Raw genomic sequence first — 16,622 nt, forward strand, 5'->3', positions numbered from 1 at the left:
ACTGTATATATATATATATATATATATATATATATATATATATATATATGTGTGTGTGTGTGTGTGTGTGTGTGTATAAACATATGTATGTATGTCATAAAACAATGAAATTTATTGTATATTCGCCACTAGGCAATAACGGTTCCTGGAGTGATTCTTTTAAATGTAAATTTCTCTTCAAATCATGTTATTAGGTTATTAGAGCAAATAAGCTAAAAGAAAAAGTATTAACACCCCTCAAGCAGAACGGAATGACTAAGCGTCCTGTTGCTTATTTCCGAATTATTCTCCTTCTTGATCCCGACTGGAATAAAGGGCGCCATCTGCAGGCCAGCATATTATATACTCAGAAGCAGAGTACGCTATTTGTAAAGTTATCCATTGATTAAACTGGATATGCTTAAACATCACTACATTTAAGCTTTTAAAAGTTATGGCATTAAATTAGCGTCCTTAGATTTTTTTTCCATCGCTGTAAAGTGATGATTGAAATATTGTTTATTTTCTAAAATATTGCAAACTGTTCCCTTAGTTACTGCAATGTCAGCATGCCTTACGCTTCGGTACTTACATCTATAACAATGCCACCTTGATTTTTGCTTACGTTTGAAATGGTTGGTTTGTTCAATCGTTTGCAACTACAGTCAGAAGTCCATTTCCACGCAGCTCCGGCTCGGCTCAGAGCCGCTGGCCAAGGTTCTGAAAGCCGGCACGTTAATTACAGGTCCTACTAAGCCGGCAAAGTGCGATTAAGTCTGTTTCAATGTCTTCTATTACTTTTTTTTTAACACAAACTCAAGGGAGCGTTTTAACCGATGACGCAGATAAGCCATTCACAACACGGCAGACCGACCTTCTCCACTGCCATTTGAAAGAGCGCTAGCTTTAAAAAGTCGCAAATCTAAGCGCTACTGCGTATTTAAGGTTGTTTTCCGAAAGGTAGGTAACATTCAAACTTAGGTTAGCATAACCTTCTCGTCAACTAAAAACCGGCAGAAATAATTCATATCAGCCTAGAACGCCAGGCTTATCCGAAACAGAATTTCAGAAACAAGGGGCAACCTCTGTCCGTGGTGTAGCCAGGAAATATTTCCGAAATATTGAATTTCCCCATCAGCAGACAAAAAAGACAACTTACATAAACATAAGAATTTATTTAAAATACCTGAGCTTTCTAACACAAAGCATGTTCATGAACATGGTATTTTTGATACAGGCTGACAAATTTCCATAGGTTTTGTAAAAAGCACAAAGTATAAAACAAGATTTGGTCTTGGTCATATATGAGTGGTCAAAGCTTTCTGACAGAAATGACAGAAATGTCTTGTGTTCAAATACTTTTTTTTCCCCAAATACTCCCAATTATTCACCTAGTCCAAGCTATTACTAACATCTCAATTCACTCCACTTATAAAACAATGAAAATATGTGGGGTGGGGGGCAGAAGAGAATGCATGTAAAATATCATTAAAACAAAGGAGGTGGCCATGGTGTACATGTCTTACATTTCTTGTACAAAGTACATATTTACAGAGTTTTTTTTAAGTTTCTTCTTTAAAAAAAAAAAAAGCTAACCATAACTGATATGTACCGTTATCTCTGCAGCTCAGGCCACCATAGTGATGTTTTGGGGGTCTGCCTACGGCACCCTGCAGGCACTTGTGAGGAATCACTTCTTATGCAGTGTTAATCTTTTGGAAAATACAAAACAATAAAATACATACAGCCTGCTTTATACCAAATTCAGCACCTATTTGTGACCCCTCACCTCCAGACATTACGCCATATTTCCCTTATTATAATCAGTCTATAAAAAGTATTTTTGATTAAAAAGTTAAAAAAAAAAAAAAAAAGTTAAAAGAAAACAACTCCAGGTGCATCAGTAGCGTCTCCACCGGCCATCTCTGGGTGCGTCTCTTCGTCTCTCAGGATAGTCCCGGCTCCGCCCACCGTCTCTATCGTCATGGTGATAGAAGTCGCTCCTCTGGCCCCGGTGATGCCTTTCTGAGCAAAACTCCTGCTGCCGCTGGTCCCTGCTGTAATAGCCGGCATTTTCGTGCTGGTGGGAGTGCCGGTGGCCCCTGGACATGGGGCTGTCCTGCTGCCACGAGCCCCCGTAGCCTGGGCTGCAGCCGTGTCCCTGGTGCTGCTGGACACCGCCATTCATCTGCATTTGCCGCGCGTTCATCTGGGGGGGGCAAAAAGTCATACAGAAAGGGGGGGGGGTGAGAATTACAGTTAATGCTAAAAAGGCTGTGCTTTTCTTAAATAAAAATCACAACACAAAGAACAACCTTCTGCTTTATTTCTGAACGAAGATGCCTCAATTAAAAGAGGCGTCTGCCCTCTGTCCACCCGGAAAACACTAGCCAGATAAGTCAGGCGATTATCTTTCCCTCGATAAACAGAAGAATCCAGTCTCTGCAGTTCAGTTCTTGGTTTACAGTTTCTCTTCCTTCTTCTTTAATTGACCCTACATGGAATTGCTCCGCATGGACTGAGACCACTCACCACTGCCTGCCTCTGCAGATTGTCCGGGGATGAAAAGGAACGCTGCACAAGCTGTGGTGGCGAGTAGGAGGGGGAGCCCAGCTCATCCATCAATCTGTCATGTCTGGATACGACAGTGCAGTTGAAACAGATTAAGCACTTAAGTTCATTCCAAAAAATGGAAATATCATTCATTTCCACTTAAAGAGTCTGCATGGAAACGTCGCAGCCCCTCGCAAAGCAACATGCGCATGAATAGCACCTGTCATTGTGCTACAGTACCTGCCCCCACGGTGAGTAGGTGTGTTACAGGGACTGGGGTTCTGGGAACTTCCAGGGCTGCTCCCATCCTGGCTTATGTGGCTGCTTCCTGCGTAATAAGAGGAAACAATTACCAGCCTGCTGCAGCAGTCATTTAACCCGTTCTGTATTTCCGATCAGTCTGGCACTGGTGTGTGGTTTGAAGACAGAACCACTCCCCCTTTAAGGTGCCAGTATTTTACACATGGGACGCCTGACTGCATGCTGCAACAGCGACTTCAGCTAATGCTAAGCCAGTGCATCCTTCGCCGCCTTTGTGGAGCAGCCAGAACTTCCCACAAAGAACCTGGGTTGGAGATTTACGGGTTGAAAAACACAGCTTTAACCGAAAATTATTCCGAAACAACCCCCCTCACCTGCACGAAATTGTATTTTCAGAGGTCTTCCAAAGAGCCGAGTTCCATTCAATAGGTTCATCCCGTAAGGGACGGACACCTCATGCTTGAAGTTAATAAATCCAAACTGTTTAGACCTTCCATCATTGTCCTTAGGTATTTTTACCTTTATCAAGGGCCCAGCCTAAAAAATAAAATGATAATAATTGTATCGCCACTCAATAATGACAATTGAAACCAGAATAGGCGTGCTAGCAAACTACTGCACAGAGATGATGATCACTAGAATTACCAGAATTGTACTGTATTCAATTAAATAAAATGCTGACTTTCTCCAGTCAGTTCATAGTGTGGTCACAATTTTTATGCAAATAGACCTTTCAAAAAAAGGGGCAGTGCACTTGATAATGGGCACCACGATTAATATTGTGTATTTTATGGATAAATTAACGCTTTATCACTATACGTTTCCGAGATGGACACAGAAGATGCACCATTATTCTGCACGTATGTAGCGCCAATCCCGCTACGCGAGTTACGTACGGCGAACGGGAGTCTACGCCGCCTGCGTAACGCGGGCAGCACACGCCGTTTTAAAAAGATCATAGTCAGTCCCAGCTCAAGGCTCAGCTACTAGAACTAACTCCAGAAAATATTTCGGCTCCAACGCTGTTATACCAACACAAAATATTCACAGACAACTTCCTCACCTACGTTTACGGAGTGAGAAATGCGTATTAATTTTAACAGCCATCGGAGCCGAGGGCGCACATAGCCTGGCATATTAATCAGGATAACATGCCGTTTTGTATCGGATATCACCGTTTGCGGATACACAAACATGTCTAAATAAATTACATACCCATACTGTTTCGCAAACGCGTTAAGTGCAACGGAAGTACACCGTCTTGTTTACATTTATTACCTGTAAAAACAGCTCAAAGAGGAGCTCTTCCGTCACTTGAGGATCCAAATTACCAACAAAGAGCGTCCGGTCGGCTTCATCCGCTATACCCATGCTAGTGTGATACCCTGTATAGCTTCTGTTTTAAACCCTTTAATGATGGATGAGAACCAAAACGTAGAAATTAGATCCCTCAGGCCGCGGCCGTTCAACATCGACAAGCTACTGTCTGTTTTAAATGCCGCCAGTGTCTGCCGTATCACGGGCTGTTATGTCGCACGATGTCGCAAAACCGATTTCTGCTGTCGGCGACCTGCGTAGTGTTATTTCCTTAAATTATACGTGTCGTTAGTAAAACAGACAGCACTAAAATAGCAAATGCAATGGAAACCGTTCCCCTGCGCCACACTGACTAATTCTTACCTGACCTCTGCTCTCTAATCTGTCTGTAAACACTATCTTACAATGGTCTGTAATTAGGCCTATGTCTATCCCTAATATATACATACATTATATTTACTAAGATTGGCTTTTTTGTATCCAGTCTATATTGTGAATTTTGATATTTTCAAACATTGAAAACTAAACATGTATAGACATATCCCGTTGTTTTTTTTCTCTTTTTCAGATGGATTAAATGGAAGGGCACCCATATTTACATTGCTTCACGCATGTAGGATGTTGTTCGATTTTTATTGTGCTTTTAATATCCCAAATAAAGTGACTTTTTATTTCCAACATATACTACATTTCTTAGCTTTGACATAAATGTTTAGTTCAAATGTAGAAAATGTAGAAAAACGCTTTATTAAGAATAGGTCATTGCTATAACTATACGCCAACTATACACATGTTTCAAAATAGGTTTTGCTAAAAATATTTTGATGCGTGGGTGCAGGTTTACCAAACTCATGCGGAGACAGGAAAGGAAGCAGAGATTTTTTTGGGCGCAAAAGCCGAGTCAGCAGGAAAAGCGCAATGGTATGTAGGGGGGATGCAGACGTATACCTCACTTGTTTATAGCAAGTGGTTATATAAAACGGAATAAAGACCGAATGTAACTCAATGTGTTTCCTAATAAAACTTACTTGGTTTTCTTTATGGAAAATATAATTTCTGAATAGCGCAAGTTGCTTTTATATTTTCCGGAACTGCTAGCGCTGCTTCATTCATAATACTCTAAGGATATTGAAATGGCATGGCAGTCATCATCAGAAGAACCACCTACCCTGAGCTGGGCTGTGTGGGGTTGCGCTGGCCGAAACCTAGATCCCAAGCAGCACAGGGCACAAGGTTGGGGTAAACCCTGGGCCAAATGCCAGTATCAAATGGGAGTCCTTGGTAACATAAAGCACATAAAAAATACAATAGCATGGCCCACTGGGACTCGATCCGGCTTCCTTCACGTCACCCAGTCTAATATCCGTACGGGCTATATCGGCTATCGGTATAAATTGTATCCTCCAGGCGCTATGTACCGTCTATTCGGTGAATTTCGTTGTACTGTATTGAACAAGTAATACCGCTAGATGGCACTGCTTCCCCTCTCTAATTTATTGGGTGGCGAGGATGCTACATCTACGCACCATTAGGATCATGAAGGGCTGCATCTTAGAACAAAAGTACAAGCTTTAAAAAAGATTTCGTGTCAGACTTAGACCTGCTGCCACCCGCTGAGCTCGGAGGGAAGCAGCTGAAAATAACGACATCACTTCTGAGTTATCCTTTCTGCGATTTTGTGTTCTTTATGCAATAGGTTGGGTCATTCGTAAAATATTAAAATATCAGGTATGAATGGAAGCTGTCAGTGCAGTTCCGTTGAGAGCAAGGGCGAGGATTTGATTGACTTTCCTTGTAATGGTACTAAAGAAAGACTATAACATGTCACTTTACCCCAAGTGATTTCACTTCTCATCACTAATTGAAATGATAATCTAGGGATTGACTTGAGAGCAAATGGACGTGAGTTGAAGGTAATGCAATGGGACACAGTTTGGGGAATTGAATATAAAAGTGGCACACTCTAAAAGGGCTCATTTTCCCCATTCATTGTCATGTTAGGGGGCTAGTGTAACAGACACTGACAGTGACAATATTTCTGGATGCTTTTTAGTTGTTACATCAATTAATCCCACGGCCATGAAACAGATGTGAACAGTCGTTCTTTTATTATTATTATTATTTGTTTTTTTTTACAACAGAGGTTTTTATATTGAAAAGATATATAGAGTCTCAAAGATTTACTTTTTAATCTTTTTTATGAAAAATGGTTCCTTGGGATATTGGTGAAAAGTCCATCCATCCATCCATCCATCCATCCATCCATCCATCCATCCATCTATCTATCTATCTATCTATCTATCTATCTATCTATCTATCTATCTATCTATCTATCTATCTATCTATCTATCTATCTATCTTATAAACACACTGGTCATGGCAGCCCCTCCAGCCTCCCCCAGAGAGCAAGACAGGAGACACACTTTATGGGATGGCAAACTTGTAAAAAAATATCAATTAATTTTTCGATTGTTTTTTTTTTTGGGGGGGGGGGGGGGGGAGGATGCAGAGTTTGCTTTCCAGCAAGTTCCGTTGCCCTGGTTATCCCACATTGCTGTCTACCAGTCAGGCAGGTTTCATTCACTGCATGTCAGAGATGAGGAAACTTGCACCCTGTGTGATTAAAAGTCTGGCCCCAGCCATCACATCCGTTCCGCGTCCTGTGTTTGCATGACTGTATATCAACCTGAAAATGATAGACCGGGCAGGTGATGTCACAGGCGTTGGCATCGGTCTTCTTCAGGGGAAACCCCCTCTTTCAGCTTGGGAGGGGTCACTGCCATTTTCACCCTCTTCCTGAATTTTTCATCCATCCGCTCTTTAATATTCATAATTTCATAATTTATGTTGAACGTAGGGATTTAGGATGATAAAACTCAGACAGATGTTTGCTGAATAAACCCTCTCTTTGCTGTAAGAAGACGGCATCCTTTCACAGCCCGTGACTCTCGTACTCATGTAATGGCCTGTGTAGCTTTCTTCCCGCAAGACCCCCCCCCCCCCCCCCCATTTCTGTGCTTTTGTGGGATTAAAACAGGAGCATTTGATAATAACAGATGACACTGGGCATGTCGATTTAGCATGAAGCGTTTTATGTAAATCAGCCTGTGTTTGTGCATACATGCCTGTGCTCGCCCGACTGTGCCCCCATAAAAATTGCCTGACTCAGGAAGGACCCTGGACTCAGCATGTCAGGAAGAAGGTCATCTGAGAACATTCTGAGGACTAGATAGGAAAAAGAAGAGCCCATACTGAACAATTATATAATTTAAAAGCTAGGCTTGACCTTTCAGCATCTCCAGCATTCTTGCAAATGGTTACAGAATCACAGGTCCCATCAAACATGGACCGGATCCCAGTTAGGTCCTTTAGGTCAACCTCCCCTCTATCATCGGTGCCCCCGGGTGCCCCTGATACTCTCTCAGTGACCTGCCAATTGACGGACGGATGACCCAGCCCCCTTCTGTGACCCCGCACTCATCTGGGGGCCAGGCAGTTCCAGACACAGTGTCCGCTGGAATTCATCTTGGGCAGACTACAGTCTGGCTCCCAGTTATCAAAAGGGATCAGATTAAGAGTGTGACATCACTTCTGTGTCAGTATGGAATTGTGTGCCAAAAATGACTCATAAATATTGTATACATTTTTTATATGTATTTACAAAATTTTGCACCAATTAAATCATACATACAGTATATATAAATTAGTCAAAATCACAGAATACATTAATACAAATTGTTGACCATCAAAAAATGACGTTTTAATTATCTTAAAAATACTATACTAAGTTAAATATTAGTGATATTTCATATCCACGTATTCAGAGATTGGTAAGATTATCGAAACACATATGTTTTTAAAAAATGAATTTTCTGACACACAATTTTTAACGATTATTTCTATGAATGGGTAATGTGGTAACAGGCTTTGCTGTCATATTTAAATTTTATTCACAATCAGCAGCGGACGTTGCAGTGCAGCTTCTCGAGTTCTGCAGCAGTCGTGCAAGCTGCACGAAAACAGACACCTTGTGTAATGCGATATCAAAAGGAGCGAAGGCAGCGAGGAAGTGGACAAGATGAGGTTCGCTGAGCTTCGACCTCCGACGCGTCCGCGGCAGCCCCCCAGCCCCGGATCCGCGGTGTCCGTGGACTTTATCCTGAACGGGCTGACGTCACGGGCGACCGAACGCCGCTGGGAAGGAGGCGCCCCGGCTCGAGCCGACGGTACCCCGGTGAGACTCAGCGCACGTTTTAATCCCTTGAGGGGATTTAAAAAAAATGTGACAACTAAACGAGGATGTAGTGCTGGTGTAGCTGCTACGTCTCTGGTAATTAGGAGGTAGAGATTATTCATGGTGATCATTGCTTTTTCTAAAGTTCACCTCTGTCCTCACCTTGTAGAGGTGACCATGAACATTCTTCATCGCTTCCCACACCATCTGTCCACTGCACCACATAACCACACCCACAGGTGGAGAGGAACCACTGGCTTTAGCTGTCCCACGTCAACCCACCACTACTACCCCCCATGGATGAAGTGCCTCACCCATCGACAGGATGCTAGTGTCTTGCTTGTTTTGGTCAACTCAAGCATCGTTGATGTGATTGTGTCCATGCCCTTCTCAACACCGAGCTTGTGTGTGTGTGTGTGTGTGTGTGTAGGGGGTCTGGCCGTCGACAGCACCGATGGTACCACCTCCCAACCCACCCCACCCCCACTGCTCCTTTTTGCCGCAGAACCTTTCCCAAGAGGTGTTTAATTGCTTGAGTTGCATTGATTAAATTATTAAGAACGTAGTACAGGACGGCAGTCTGTAATGGGAATAAATCAGGGCGGCTGGATGATTGAACCCCCGTTTCCAGTAGCGAGGCCTTGGCGAGTTTCTCGCACTCAGCGAATCCTCACCTCCTCTCCACGGCCGCCTGTTGAGAATAAAAAATATCCCATGCCAACGGGTCCATATGGAGGGTGTTTAATGGAGGGAGGAAAGCGGGGATATAGACATGCTTACATGATTAATTAATGAATAGATATCCTATCTATCTACAGTAGATCCCGGGGCCTGTGGAGATTCCAAACTGTACTGGCGGGTTTTTAATATCCAGAACGCCTTTGTAGTGATAATGAGGATTTTGTCGACAGAAGAAGGGGAAGGTTTGGGCTGTTTTTGCAAAAGCGCTCCATTCGAGTTGCCCCTCGTCACCAAAGCCAGAGACCCTCGAAGTCCTGATGAGGGGCTAAAGTGCCGAAACGGCTTAGCCAGGAAACAGCGCCGCGATCTGGGGGACTGGCAGAGAGGGAGCCGACCCACAACCCTCTGGGATGATCCCGGGGGCGACTCCAGCCTTCAGACAGCCTTCGCGAGGCCCAATTAAAGCGAGCAGGAATTTCCGCCTGGAAACAGCCCACGATGTTCTGACTGTGCACCGATTGTGATGCTTCCTGTCCGTCTTCTATCCGAAATGTCATCCCTTGGATTAAAATTACATTCATCATCTACAAATATGGAATTTACAACTTTCAGTTATTAAAAGCTGAGTAGATAGAAAGTAAAATAAACCTAATGAATAATAGAAAAACAGAAGTAAAATTACTATACCAAGATAACCAAAATAAACAACGTAAATAGTGATATACAGTACGTTATGCAATGGTTCTTTACTCTTAATTTCTGAGGGTGTAGGAAATGTCTATAAGGGGATTTATTAATGGTTGAACCTGACTTAAATATTCCTAAGAACGTCCTGGACGGCCGTCTACAGAATGTTTTAACAAGCAGTCTGACACATTAACTGGCCGTTATTCGTTCTGTGACAGTCATTTAGCCTTCTGACCAGTTAGCCCCCCCCCCCCACCCCCACCCATTAATAAAAACCCATAATTTTTGGGGACCAAGCACTGCAGTCTTACAGGGCACTGCTGCCCACAGAGTAGATGTATTTCATGTTAATATGGGAGCTGCTTGTTAATATGCGTCATTTCATTTCCTAACCCTCTGTCCCCGATATAAAGCAGTTACTACTTTTCATTTAATTCCCTGGAATTGGCATCTCTGAGCTGCTTGTATCACGGACAATGGCTTTAATGCGGAGTTGCATTCCCCGGTGCAGAATGATGAATGCGACGATCGCTCCATTCAGGACGGGGAGCACAAACACATAAGGTGAGGATGGGATGAAGGAAGGGAGACTTTATCTGGTATGGTCCTGAGGAGGCTTTAGATCATCAGATAAATGGAGACAAAACAACCTAAAATAAGGCAGGCAGGAACTGGGCATCAGGGTCCTAGGACATTACCTTTAAAAGAGAAAGACGCCCAGATCTGCACATTCCAGTTTGTACCTTTGCTTATCAATGGGCCTGTACCTTCAAAGGTCTGCCAGCTGTACCCCATAGCTGTAGGTAATTGTACCTTTTCAGGTACAGAAATGAAATATGAGGAATGTCCCCAAGGTACAAACAACATTAATGTACCACCAATGGTACAAAAATGTTGCCAATAGTACATCTTAAAAGGTACATATACTCTTCAGGGTAAGCCCAAGTGACAAGTAAAGGTTTAAATTGGTACTCGATTTTTCTGACTGTTGAGCTGAGTTTCTGAGTTTCTGATCACTTGACTCTGCTCCTATTATGGTCACGCCCCCTGCCTTACAACAGACCACAACACACACATCGTGTTTCCTTTACATTCTATAGGGCACCTTCTCCACTGGCCCGTGTGTGAATGCTATTAAGATTCCAGTTAATCCAGTCAAGCTTCACTGTACCGGAGTAGCAAAGAATTTTTAAATACGGTGCATCGTTTTTCGAGGGCTGTGTATGGGACTGATGGCTTCCCAGTGCCATTGTGGAGCTTTTACTTCACTAGGGGAGTAAAAATCGTGGAGGTGCGGTGGCTGGGTGTGGCTGAGTACTGCCAGGGGAAGTGTTTGTATTAGTAACAAGGCTGATGGAGCTGTGCTTCCAAAGCTATATTGGCTAAATGAAAGAGGACAAAACTCACACACAGGGAATGGTCCTGCTGTCCTGCAGGTGACTGCCTAACATGATTTAAAGCTGCTCACACCATGAAGGTCTGCTTACTTGGCCAGCGATACGGCTTACCTTCATGACATGAAATCCAACCAACTGTCTTTGTGTTTAAGGTACCTCAGGATAAAACGAACAAATGAAATCTACTGTAAAACCACAATGCTTAGGCTCTTCTCTCTGAATTGCACCAGTCTTGTACTATACTCGGATCTTCTCGTGTGTTTTCAGCTCTCTATCATCTCTCGGGTCTAAATATGTGGACTAATAATGTTCCGTCTGGCAGTCCATGCGGAATGTGTGCTCCTACACTAAATGCAGACGCTCTTATAGGAAATGGATGGATTAATGGATGTTATGTATCTTATCGATTACTTCGCTGCATTAAAGAAACAAGTACAACTACTTATTCCATTAGGATAAAAGTACTTGGCAGTGCTTGTTTATGACTTTTTATTTATCTACTGCATTATCTCATCCCATGCTAGGTTCAGTCCTGTCTCTTGCCCAAGGCTGAAGCATGGATTGATTGACTCGGTCCACCTGTAAAATCAGTCAGAGTTTCAGCTTTGCAGAGAAACTGCAGGATAAACTCGTACTAAAACATTTATAGAGTGTGAAACGGGGTTAAAATAAGGTCTTTCTCGATCAGGCTGACAAATGCATGCCGGGTGAATTAATTTCTGTCGGACGAGTGATAACTGAATCGCCTAGCAGACGCGCATCAGCGTTAAATTACCCGGAACCAACCTGGAGAGGGTCTGCATGTCTCCATGAGGCTTCCCTAATTTCTCCTGCCCTGGCTGTTTTTTTAATCTCCACCTGGATGGAGGTCCTTCAGGAGGTCCCTCAGGACCCAAATTTCCATTCAGAATCACTCCTAGGCGATTCACGAGAAACTTTCTTGTTTTATAAATACCTCATTATTTATTGCAACAAAATCACAATGCCGTATTTGCAGACTTTCCAGCACTGTGCTGTCATCGTATATTATATAAAACACTTTATTTCTTGTTATGTTCTCCTGATCTTGTTGCATCTGTTCTTCTGACCAGATCGCAGTTAAAGCTCGTGTCACTTCACTTGTCCACATACCCATTATTATTAATTTTATTATAATTTTTTTAACGTTTGTGGTTAACTTGAAAAAGCCAAATACTAACCGGCTGAAAGGAGCTATATCACCACATACTATAGCGGAGTCAGACGTACTTCAGTGGATTAATCAATTCCCCTCCCATGCACATATACCGGGACAAGGACAGTAATGGCGTAGTCGAGCTATAACTGTAGCTATAACATGTAAATGCACTGACTGTCAGAAGCCTGTGTCACCCCCCCCCCCTTTCTGGGGAATGCCACCGGCAGGGCAGGTAGTGGCGCTAATGAATTTTTAGCATCTCGGTTTGTCTTTCCTGCTATTGACCCTGGCCATGTACATAAGTGAAAAGTACAATAGACGTCAAGCGAGAGAGTCCCCTGAAGTAAACGCAGAGTCAAATTCTCAGGCTCTCCTTGAGTTGTTTACCTTCCTAAAGTGCCAGAAAATGGCGCAAGAAAACGCTGCGCAGCAAACCATAAAAGTGACTTAATGAGTGTAACTATGTATAAGAGTGATTACCCCAATTAAATATGCAGGCTAATTATATAAACTGCATAGGTACTCTGTTGTTGCTAATGCAGCAAAGCAGGGTAATTTGCCCATACAGAGAACACTAGTGACTGAGTAAATATATATAAGTAACATTGTTGTGTACTAGTCATGCTTTTGATGAATTACTTCTCTCAGGAGTTCTTGTTAGATAATGGTGAGATTACTACCTATCCATCCATCTTCCCCATCCAGTGATCCCACTGTGGTCACCATGAGCTTGTCTCTTACTCCGAGCAGCATAGAGCATAAAGCAGGGGGGGGGGGTCATTGCTCAGCCATAACCCAAATTCATTTAAAAAGCTCTTTGAGAATTTCTTTCAGGCAACGCGAACAGAACAGGCCCTTGTTAAAGAGCTTTTTCCTGGTTTCCGGGGGAGAATAGTTGACGGGTAACAGAGGACGGCAAATTCCAGGAGGAGCTGTTGGGTTGTGGCGAAGCTGATTTTATTCAGAGTGAAGACCAGAACGTCTCCGAAAATAACTCACATAAGTTCATGTGTGGCCCGAGGACACAGGATTTTATCAGTCTTCCAGCTGCCTATTGATGAGATGTCTTCCCGAATTTGCCTCAGCGGCTCGTGCTGTGTTGTGAAATATTAATTTCATATTTGCCGTACGATATTTGCTGCAAATATGGCACCTGGGGCAATGAACAGTCATTAGCCAAATGGACTAAAACAGCGGGCAAGTGTAACTCTGAAGCGGGTATTGATGCAGGCCTGGTTGGAACACCATGCTCCCTTAGAATTGGAGTGGGGTCAGGTGACGATAGTGTATGCATCATGTGACAAGGAAGTCCTCCCCCCATTCGTTCAGCTACTAGACATGATGAATCTGACCTTTAACTGGGTCAATAATGCATCTGGCTGACTCTTAATCGACCTTCAATCTTGTTAAAGGTGAAGGCGTCACATCGGAGGGCAGATGTCAGCTGACCTGCTCACGCAGCCGGGACCACAGCACTGGTGAGGAAGAGATGTTCCCGTCTCAGTCCAGGTTTATGGGACGAGCCTGGACCTGAATATTTTCAGCCCTTCTCTCTTCCGGGACAGCAGCTTCCGCATTCCGAAAATGTGCCAAGGTTACTCCAAGGCTCAGTCTCTTATTTAAAAAATCATCGTAGAGTAAATAAATTATCAGCATCATACCACGCAGCAAGGGCGTGTGAAATACCACTAGGTATAATTATATCAATTTATATGGGCAGGGTGGTGGGAACATTCAATAAATCACATATGTACGTCATGCCCCGTAAGTTGTTGACGCAATGGTTTACGTGGTCTATCTGCGGCTAACTCCAGCATGCTACGGCAGGGAAAGCCTGCAAAAGCCTTTACAATTTTGTTTTTATTTCATATTGCTAGTCATCTAAGCACTGCATCCAATCGGCGCCTTGCGTGAAGCCATATGGACATGGCTGAGAATGCTGGAAGGATGCAGAAAAGTAGAGCAAAGAGCGGCTCACGGCGATGCTGTCAGGAGCCGTTACACCCTTTGGCTGCCTATAGGCCCAGTTAGAGGATGGTTTCGGTTCTGACTGGAGCACAATGCAGGTGACGGGTCGCCCACTCTACCCGTTCATTCCCTGTGAACCTAGCAGCCAGTGCTTCACCTTTCATGAACCAAACAGTGCCTGGGAGTAAGAGAGGGTGGAGAGGGTGACGGCTTGTTGTCACTCACCTGCTGCAGTACGTTCTGACCGCTTTGATCCATGTTGGGACAGCTAGGAATGGATGTGGAGAACTTCCAGGCCTTTCCAAAACCTGATGTTCCCCTTCACTCCAACGAGACATGATCCTACATTCCAAGCAAGTCAACTCGAGGCATGACAGACTGGCGTGCAGGTTGACTGAAAACAGATGCAAAAATGTAACAACCCCAAGTTGGCGAGGTAAAGCACACAAAACTGAGAGGTTTGATCTTTGAGAGCGTCCTGCAGAAGCGTAACAGCCCAGTACTGAAAACAAACCCAGAATATATGATATACTTTTGTGTAAAGTATCCATTACAAAGTATAAATGCATGTCGATCTTCATTTGTTCAGGAAAGTAAGAGAAATAAAAAAAAACATCTGCAGAGTCGATGCCAATAAACCCAAAATATTCACAGGGCGTAAAAACAGAATCCTATTTAATGCAAGTTAGTTGGGATAAGGACGATGCAGAGACCTTGAGGAAATGAGTGTGCAGGAGAAGAATTAATGACGTCAGCTTGTGGCTTTTCAGAAAACACTTTGTCCACCTTGTCATTGGGCGTCCGGTTTAATTTTTGTCCCTCACATTTAAAGTTTTCAAGTTGGCTTAAATTGTATTAATGGCCAACATTTTTCGTTTCAGACTTCCGCCTGTCTCTCAGTAAGGTAGCTTAGCAGGTGGTATCATCACCTTATAGGTTGATGGTTTCAAACTGGCCGCAGGTTTCTGTTCCTCCTGTGTTATATTCCCCGGGGGGACTATGTCAGTCCAATCTGGTTTTCCCCCACAGTCCAAAGACATGACGTTCAGCCAAGTTGCCCTTAGCTTAGGGCTATGGTGGAGGGGGGGTGCTGTGATAGATATGTCTCCTCCAGGGTGTACCCTGCCTTATGCCCCAGTATTCCCAGAATAGGCTCTGGCTCACCACTACCCAAACTAGGTAACCCGCTTTCAAAGATGGATGGGCTACTCCATTCGAATCTGTTTTACTGTGCTCCAAGGTGTCAGTGTGTGGAGGCCGTGTTCAGGGTCTGGATTAGCCAGCATTACCACGCTATACTATGAAGGATTAAAGCCAAAAGGCAAATCACTGGCTGCTTTTAATTTTCCATTGAAGCATTTGCAGAAGATTGGATATTGGATTCATGATTCTGGCTTTAATTAGTATTTAACTAGCAACAGGAAGACACTGCTGAAATTTCATTCCAGATCCCAAAGTCAAAATCACGCCAATGGTCCAGTCATGAGGTTCGCAACTCAACGCATCATTGATGCTGCCAGTTCCATCTCTGTCTCTTTATTTCAAAGTAAAAGGTGGGCGATAGCTGAACTGGATAGTGATCACTGCTCAGAATGATTCTGATCACTGTGCCTGAGCACCCGAGTTCAAGCAAGTTGGCCACACCGTTTTGAGGAGGTATCATACAGCGTAGTAGATTAGCTCGCTGCGCTGGTGGTTACGAGTTCTCTGGTTTAAATCCTAGGGTCAGCTGGGTGGTTTTGCCTTTGAGCACGACCCGTAACCGGCGATTGCTCCAGGGACTGTCTTTCTCACACCCCGCTTCCTCAAAACCAACAATAAATGCTCGCTTAATACATGAAATGTAAATGGTGACTCTGTTCCCTCCCTGGTCAGTCATGTGACCTCTTCTCTATTGACTCCCCAGTGACCGCCCGTTTTAGCCTACCTTGAATGTAGAGGTGAATTCAAATCACTGGCTTGCAGTTTGTCTGAGTCTCTGCAGGTTAAATAAGCCTCAAACTCTCAGCAAGCCCCCCCCCCCCCCCCTCCATAGTACAGCACTCCTGCCTGGTTAAACACACAGGACCCAGGACGGCTGGGCTGATTACAAACATTTAGCATCTCACCCATTGTCCTGCCCGTGGAAGCGCAGATGCTAATCTGAGAGCTTAAGACGCCAACTTCTTTATTGACTTTATCTGCTTTACTTTAGCAACTTTAGCCACTTTAATTGGGATTTATATCCACAGCTCTTGGTGTCATAGACCAGTCTGACATTAGCGTTGTGCTTCCTACTGTGAGCACATGACTGGGGTGGATGTATGTAGGGTAATGATCCATTCCTTGGCATTACGTTGCCCTCTGTGTCATCCATTATCCCCCTATT

At 43.7% G+C, this 16,622-nt stretch overlaps 1 protein-coding gene across 1 annotated transcript; it reads right to left on the reverse strand.

Annotated features, from left to right (window-relative positions):
* Positions 1–1,139: 1,139 nt before the first annotated feature.
* rbm7 (RNA binding motif protein 7) lies at positions 1,140–4,323 on the reverse strand. Its single transcript, XM_049001571.1, has 5 exons — positions 4,072–4,323; positions 3,168–3,330; positions 2,773–2,860; positions 2,512–2,614; positions 1,140–2,188 (listed from the first exon to the last, which is right to left on the reverse strand). Exons 1-5 carry the CDS (start codon positions 4,162–4,164, stop codon positions 1,880–1,882), a joined length of 756 nt encoding a protein of 251 aa, XP_048857528.1. The 5' UTR covers positions 4,165–4,323; the 3' UTR covers positions 1,140–1,879.
* Between the last annotated feature and the right edge of the window lie 12,299 nt (positions 4,324–16,622).

This window comes from Brienomyrus brachyistius, unplaced genomic scaffold (genome assembly GCF_023856365.1).
Source record: "Brienomyrus brachyistius isolate T26 unplaced genomic scaffold, BBRACH_0.4 scaffold59, whole genome shotgun sequence".
Lineage (NCBI taxonomy): Eukaryota > Metazoa > Chordata > Actinopteri > Osteoglossiformes > Mormyridae > Brienomyrus > Brienomyrus brachyistius.